The sequence below is a fragment of the Mycteria americana genome, chromosome 6, assembly GCF_035582795.1.
Source record: "Mycteria americana isolate JAX WOST 10 ecotype Jacksonville Zoo and Gardens chromosome 6, USCA_MyAme_1.0, whole genome shotgun sequence".
Lineage (NCBI taxonomy): Eukaryota > Metazoa > Chordata > Aves > Ciconiiformes > Ciconiidae > Mycteria > Mycteria americana.
In genome coordinates, this window is record NC_134370.1 from 7,669,385 (window position 1) to 7,677,354 (window position 7,970).

The 7,970-nt window shown below is 38.1% G+C and overlaps 1 protein-coding gene across 3 annotated transcripts in view; it reads left to right on the plus strand.

Moving 5' to 3' along the window:
- CACUL1 (CDK2 associated cullin domain 1) overlaps positions 1 to 6,124 on the plus strand; it is a 55,104-nt gene extending 48,980 nt beyond the window's left edge. For all 3 annotated transcript variants that reach the window (XM_075504455.1, XM_075504457.1, XM_075504458.1), the window contains 3 exons: positions 441 to 579; positions 3,155 to 3,198; positions 4,414 to 6,124. In XM_075504455.1, the coding sequence (XP_075360570.1) occupies positions 441 to 579; positions 3,155 to 3,198; positions 4,414 to 4,454 (224 nt within the window). In that variant the 3' untranslated portion in view covers positions 4,455 to 6,124. The remainder of the gene's footprint in view (positions 1 to 440; positions 580 to 3,154; positions 3,199 to 4,413) is intronic.
- Positions 6,125 to 7,970: the final 1,846 nt, after the last annotated feature.

The window sequence follows — 7,970 nt, forward strand, 5'->3', positions numbered from 1 at the left end:
AGGTGTAAATTTTGTGAATATGCTTCCTGGAGGAAAGTGTTACAAATGATCTGATTATCAAGGTCAGTTTGCTGATCATCAGTGCCTGTCCTTGAGAGTGTCCAGAGACTCAGCAAGGCCCTGTGAGATGCAGCAAGAACTGAATTTCAATTTGATGATGAGGTTGATGACCAAAAAAAATAGGAAGTCATTTATCTACGTGTAAACATCTGATTTTAACAGTCAGAATATTTGTTGTGCTTTAAGGCTTGTTTTCTGTGGATTTTGGGGATGGTTTTGTGGGTTTTGTTGTTGTTGTTGTTGTGGTTTTGGTTTTGTGTTTTTTAAATTCAAGCTCCTAAAATGTATTTAAAATAGAGCAAAGTTACATTTGTCAAAGAGTAACATTTTCACAAAAGATGTCTTCACGTGTTTTGTTATTGCTTTTCCTCTTCTTACAGAATGGGTACAGATGGCACCAGCTTTATTTTCTAAATTCATCCCAAATATTCTACCCCCTGCTGTGGAATCTGAGCTTCAGGAATATGCTGCTCAAGACCAGAAACTTCAAAGAGAGCTTATGCAGAATGGATTTACTAGGTAATAATTATTAGTCTTCAGTAGTAATTGTGCTGGACAGTGCTGAAATGGTAAAAATGGATACAGCTAAAAATGTTTAAGAAATAATTTACGAGTTAATAAATAACCTTCACAACTTAGTATCTGAAATATGGCCTTATTTTCCACACGTTTTGAGCACTACCAACCCTGCAGATGGTACCAAAGAGCAGATGATCAGAAGTCTTGAACTATTTTCATGAAGCAGATTGCTTACAGTTCATGCATCCCTGTGTTTTGATTGTGCTTCTAATGCATGATCATGCTCTTGTTCAGCCTTTACTTTGGCTGTTTACTTTCTATAAGCTGACTTTTTTTTATGATGCTTCTGAAAATGTCAGTTGATGACTTCTCCTTGTTCCACTTTCAGAGCTATTTATACAGTCAAGGTGTTCATTTTAAACAGGCATTTCTCTTCTGAATTTCCCTTCTGAGTATTGAATTGGGGGGAAAAAGAAGAACAAACAGTAAAAGAGACAGCGGAAAATGTTCGTAACCTATATTGTTCACTCTGGGCAGTGCCTGTTGCCCTATGCTCTTCTATTTAACTGTCTAGGCAGAAGCACAGCGCTTTCACCGCAGCAGTGTAGCACTTTTGCGGTAGTCTGACAGTCCAAGATCAGGCTGGGGAAGGTATCATGCTCTGTTCCCAAGAGGTTCGTTTATGCATGAAGAGAATACATCTTCATCTTTCCTGTTACCTGTGCAACACAGAGAATCTGGCCCTGTAGTTTGAACACCCACTAGATGTGGGTATGTTTGGTGTTATATGTACTCCTGGATTTCATACTCTCGTGTAGTTTTCTTCAAAGGCAATCTCTCTCTTCAAAGCTTGGTAAATTATTGAGCTTCAAAACTCTACTACTGAACCAAATGCAAATGGTATTGTAGACTCATTCCTTGTAAGGCTTTCTGTTGAGGGAAAGAATTTTTTAATAGATAAGCATGAGTTAAGACACTAAAAATAAAGTCGCTAACAGCTTGGCCTGAGAAAAGCAGTGCATTTGGCCCAAGAAATAGAAGTTTGAGACTGTTTGAAACTGAGTAGGCATATAATGCTGGCAGTAGAATAGAATAGACTATTTCAGTTGGAAGGGACCTACAGTGGTCATCTAGTCCAACTGCCTGACCATTTCAGGGCTGACCAAAAGTTAAAGCATGTTATTAGGGGCATTGTCCAAATGCCTCTTAAACACTGACAGGCTTGGGGCAGGGACCACCTCTCTAGGAAGCCTCTTCCAGTGTTTGACCACGCTCTTGGTAAAGAAATGCTTCCTAATGTCCAAAAGAATGTAATGCACAGAACAAAACAAAAAAAAGGAAAATGCATTTTGCCTTGAAATGTATTTCAAGATGTAATATGCTTCTTCCTGTGTTCAGGAACATAGGTTATATTTATTTACAACCTTTCAGAATTGTTTTGAGGTTATATTCCTGCATATATAAATGTATATGTATATACGTATAAAAAGGTTGCTTTTCTCTTTTACCAAGGAATGTGCTAAGTCTGTTCTCTTCTGGGTTAGCATGAAATGTCATCTGTTCTCCTATAATTGTGCCAAAAGATGGTGATATCTTTGCTGGTGCACTCCCTACAACAATAACCATGAGGAACACAGCAGAGTGAGGTGTCTTAATCAGCACTAATGGCATGTCAGCTTCTAGTTGAAACAGTCAGCTTAACACTATTAAATACTGTTGCTGCAGAAAGTGGGAACACAACAGTTGCTTGGCAGTATTTCTCTTGTGAAAGACCTTAATCAAGTCATACACAGCAGGTCCATCACGTTAAGAGTGGTTTCAGGGAAGAACACTTTGTATTATTAGAAAAACCCCTAATTTCTACCAAGTTCCAGGAGATGAATGTGAAATTGTAACCATTGTGATGAAAATATATTGGAATATCTCTTCCTTATATAAGTTTCAATAGCATATCTATCAACGCAAGACACTTTTGAAGCAGCAGGATTTTCCAGCTTTAAGAATTTGTGTGCACAAGAATAAAAGGAAAAAAACGTTTTCCAAATAGGTGGGAATTTGACTTTGGGTTTTCAGGAGCAATGATGTCAACCAGTGTTTATACAACTTTAATTATTTCTTTAAATCTTCTGCTTGAAGAGGGAGTGCTGTCAGCACAGACTTGCTTAGAGTCTGATTGTTGCGTTTTCAGGAGCATCTTACCTTTTTGGACTGATAGATGCAGAATTTTTCATGTAATTCTATAAAGTTTGCTTGAGACGTTTGAATTAAGGAAAACAATTTTATGCATGACTTAAGACCACGCTGCATAGGAGCAATTTTTCTTCATCTTCATTTTGTAAAAAATTATCCTATAAATTGGATAATATCTTTAACAAAAGGATGAGCTAATTAAATCTATAAAATATAGCTTATGCTTCTGTTTTAGTAAATTGACAACCCTTCAGTCATGTGTTTATTGCTACTGTGTTTGCATTTTGTTTCTAAAGTCTGTAAAAGTTGATGATTGTGCTGATGTATTTCACTATTGTTTTCCTTTTCTTAAAATCAAAATACCTTTCTTCCCCTTCTTTCCTAGAGGTGACCAGTCACGCAAGAGAGCTGGAGAAGAGTTAACTTACAGTAAGTATGCATCTAACCCTGCCCTCCAGTGTGCTGCAGTCCCTGATGGGTTGGGCATACAGGTATAGTGGGCTTCTGGGTTCTTGGGTGGGGGGTGGTGAGGTGTCAGAGGCTGCACCTCCACGTTGTAGCTAGCTGTCTGCCAGTGTAACCATTCTAAGTAATGATACAAACTTCTCAGGTCTAGAGCCTGGCTAACTGTGCTTAGTCTAGAGCCTGGCTAGAGTCAGGGTGTTCATCTAGTGGGTCTAGAACCTGGCTAACTGAGTCCCACAGCCACCTGTAAGGTGGTAGGATATCCTAGCTACCAAGGCCAAGATGCTTCCACTCCATTTAAGTACACAGTTGAGGTCTTAAGGAAAAAGAATGTAGTTGTCCCAAGTCTCTGCCTGGTCAGGATACACGTAACAGGCAATGCAATGATGAGACAGTCCACCTCTGGCATAAATCACCTGCTGGTGATGCGTGTTTCTGTCTGTTGACAGAACAGAGGGTTTGGAAGGGTTGTACTTTCCAACTTGGAACCCTCAATTACATGTCTAATACAACATGGGATCCACCTGCGTTGAGATACTAAAGGCAGTGTTTGGGAAGGTCTCTTCCATTTGTAGATGAAGTCTCTTGCTGCATGTTTAACTATGAGGTTCTTCACTTTGTAACTCCCTTAATTTCCCCCAATATAGATGGGGGGGGGGGGGGGGCAGAAGCACAGGGAGAAATGGTATTTTCATTCTCAGTTGGTTGCTCTACTCCAGACATCCTTAATTTGGGTGCAGTCAAAGGTCCCATCTTCTGTGCTGACTAAATATTTGGCCAGGAGAGAATCTAGTCCCATATGTTCTAGGTCAGGATTTAAGTACAGTGTCCTGATTGCTGGTCATTAAATAGCTTTGGGGATTGGGAAAATAGTATCTATTCTGGTGCTGTTAACTTCAGTTCATTTTATTGTATTCTTTCTGCCAAGCTTCTTCCTATGCTTTCAGCAGAGTATGTTTGCTTTATTTCCTACCATAAAATGTCGTGCAGTTTTATGATTAAGTCCTAGTACAACCTGAAATGAATGAATAGCTCTTTGCTTGGTATATCAGCTTCAGTTTACACCGTTAACGTTTTGCAGGCAATGCTGGTTTTCAGGTTGATGGGGGAAGGGGGGCAAAGGACGTAGGGTGAAAGTTTAATATGAGAGAATTTGTTGAACTTTTTATATAATTTCAGATGGCTCATCAGCTTGTGCAAGCTCCAAGGGGTACAGATAGTGAATATACTGGATCAGCTTCTATTCCTAGCCAGAACAGACACTGGAGGAGCACAGGTGGTATCCGGAGCCTCCTTTGGCAACTGCTGATACTTGAGCTCTGACACGAACTATGCCTCAAAGAAGAGTTTTGGACTTTCTTCTTTATATAATAAAATGTCAGTTGCTGCTACAATTGGGATGACTTTGAAAGACATGATTCCTTGGTCTGGCCTCTCAACAAGTTCATGTTCTGCGATTTTTGTGAGGAATGCACCTTGAAAAACTATCCTTTCAAAGTGGAAATGGGCAGCCGAAATCAGCAGCTTCCAAAAGCGTTAGAATGGAAGAATCTTTTTTGCACTCTTAATATTAAGGACATTCTTAAAACTAGTTAACACGTCAGTGTATTAGTTTTTAAACTTCAAGGTATTTTCTGGAGCTTTTACTTAAATAATAAGAATAAAGTTTCATTATTTTGCAGTATTTGTTCTTTAGTTTAAAAATTGTCACCTTTTAAGAGTTGGTCCCATATAAATGTATCTTCTGTCAGGGAGTTTTAAATTCCAGATTTTTCTTTTGTCTCTTTTCTTTGTTACTTGGTATTTTGAAATCTGTTTTCCTATGTGTTTTGTACTCTGTGCCTTCAGCTTGTGCACTTTGCAACTTTATAGACCATATTTTGTTACTGCAAAATGTGTTCTTGAGGAAAAACTTGATGTGAACAAACATGCTGCAAAGTTGCACTTTTCTCTTGCATTAATGGGAGGTGAATTTAAGAAGGAAGAAAAGTTGAACCTATCACCATCACTATTAGTGACTTGGAAGTTTGTCCCCTTTTATTTTTCATATGTATTAGTGTTTGATGCTGGGACCAACTCTTGTAGAACCCCTCTCATTGACTTTTCATTGCCTTCCATAATTGCAATAGATTGAGATGTGAATTCCAGACTGAATGAAATACTAAGATGTGTTTTATACTGTGCTATATAGAAACATTGTGGGCAAAATTCTCCAGTCTAGTAGGTCTGCAAAGTGTGCATCTGTCAGCACAAACCAGATTTGCACCTGATTGATCAGAGAATGATGGTACCTGTCCAAGATCACTTTGTGGCTCCTGTGCCATTTCTCCTGTTTTGGGATGTGATGGGGGTGTGATAGTGGATGTTGTCAGAATCAGGGAGTTGAGGAGTGGTGTAATGCGTGCATGTGTACCCATCAGCCTCCTGTTTCCAGTCTTGTGTAAACTCAGCTGGAGATCCAGCTGAGCCCAGTTCCAGGAGGTCTGGACTTATGGTCTGAATCCTAATGATTGTGACATGGGTTTTAATCAGTAGTATGCCTAATGCAATTCTTTCATGAGGGGAGGAACATACTTGAAAAAGCAGTTTGACTACAGGGGTTTTTATTACTATGGATTTATTTTTTATCACTTTTAGTTATGAAGAGAAATAAGTTGGTAATATAAAATCTTTCTGAAGTGAAACAAAAGTTTGTTCAGTTTTATCTTGCACAACTCTGATGCCTGTTTAAAAAACACACACAAAAAATCAACACAACCCCCTTTATGCTTGCATGAGTTCATTACAAAATGCAGGAAAAAGATAAAAAATAGATGCGGCAGGGACAAAGTTTCTTTTTCTTTTTGTTTTATAGCCAGACTTCATGTAAATGAATTTAATTCTCTCAGTTTCACATAAGCCACTTTGGCAATGCTGTTAGTTTGGAGGGTGGGGGGAGGAAGAATGAGGAGGACACTGCTGTGATTGACAGATTCAAATCTGATTTACCTATATATTTGTTTGCATATTTGCAAAGCCTATTTAATTTTGAGGAAGTTTTCCTTTAAAAATGAATGCTTCGGTGTTTTGTTTTCTGTGTAGAACAATGCCAGCAGTCTAATCTCATCCCCAAGAGTGGAAAACCAAACCAGTCTGAGTAGGGATTTTCAGGTCTTGATAGTGTTTGCTTCAGCTTTGCTACCAGCTACTTAAGTTGAAGCAGAATTAGACAGAAACAGGGATTTTGAAAATTTTGCTGAAGTACGCAATGGAGAAGTTAATGAAGGCTAATAGGGAACAAAAATGATTTGCCAGCTTCCAGATTTTTATCAGTTTTGGCTTTAAACAAAAATGAAACCTCTGATAGTGTCCTTAGCTTTAAAAATCACTGTTTGCTGAAATGACAATATTCTTGACTTAAGAATAGATGCATTGACCTAATTTGGTTAAAATTTGTTTACAACTTCGTTACCATTCTAATTCACGTAATACAGTAATCAAGCTCTGTCATCTTCGTCAAGTGATCACAATGTTTTTCTGTTCTTGAAGTGGTTTTACTGGTTCAAGTTTGTAAATAACATGTAGTCCTTTTGCTTCATGTTTGAGGCAAGGGTTCAGCATTCATTTTATGTTGCATTATGTTTTGGACACAAACTTCTAGAACAATAATTCCATCAAAAGGTAAAGCATTCCTGTCAGCGTGGTTCACTTCGTATGCACTGGGTAGTGCTTGGATGCTTCTCAGTCCTGTGTAGCATTCTCACTTGGCCACCATACCTGAGAAATCTGTTTGTTAAGCACTGTGTTATGTTGTAAATTTGGCATTAAAATTCCTGTATGTTTTGGCATTATTAACATAATGCTGAAATATTGTTTATTCGTCGAAGACGTTCTCATTGTGACTGAGCATGAAACAGAATACAGTGTACTATACTAAATTATTTTGTTTCTCTGTAAACTTGCATTTTACTTACAGTAAAACTAACTCAGCCAGCTTGAGCATTGGTACTGTAAAGCCACGATTACCAACAGCATGATCCTAACTGCAGTATTTAATTTAACCAAATAACTTGTGGTAAATCCGTTGCATCTGTAGCTGACTCAGTTAAGATTAAGCAGTAAAGTTGGTTATACAATGGGTGTCCTCTTTATGTTGCACTGGTTCTGTAGCCAAACTTGCTACATTAAAATATTTTTAGATTAATTTCATTTCTCAGTTTGGAAAGTTGAAATATTTAAATTCATCCTGCTGACTACTGTAATAGTAGGCAATTGTCAATATATGGTCAAGATGGTCTTTGATATAAATGATGAAGGGGGGGGTTCTAACTAGGTAAGTACTCAACTCTTCTACAGTTGGATCTCCTTGATGCCTTTCTGCAGTTGTTGAGGAAGTATTTGTGGATGAATACTTTGAAGCAAAAGTTTTTGACTCCTGTCATTTGATAGAAATATGATCAGCCAGATTCATCCCTTTTAATTTTTCCCTAATATGATTGTTTACATTCTACAGGTTTCTATGGTTTTTTTTAAACCAACCACAAAGGCCATGTTCTGAGTGACTGAAAAATGTTTTCCATGTATGCTATGACAACCCCAGTGAAAGGATTATTCTGTAGAACTACAGAATAAAAACCAACTGCTTGAATTTGACTCCTGTCTTCAACCCAGCTCCAGCTGAGAGAAAACAAAGATGTTTTAACAACTTGACATGCACCAGAGACCCAGAAGGCACTTAGTTCAGCTCACAATGTGCA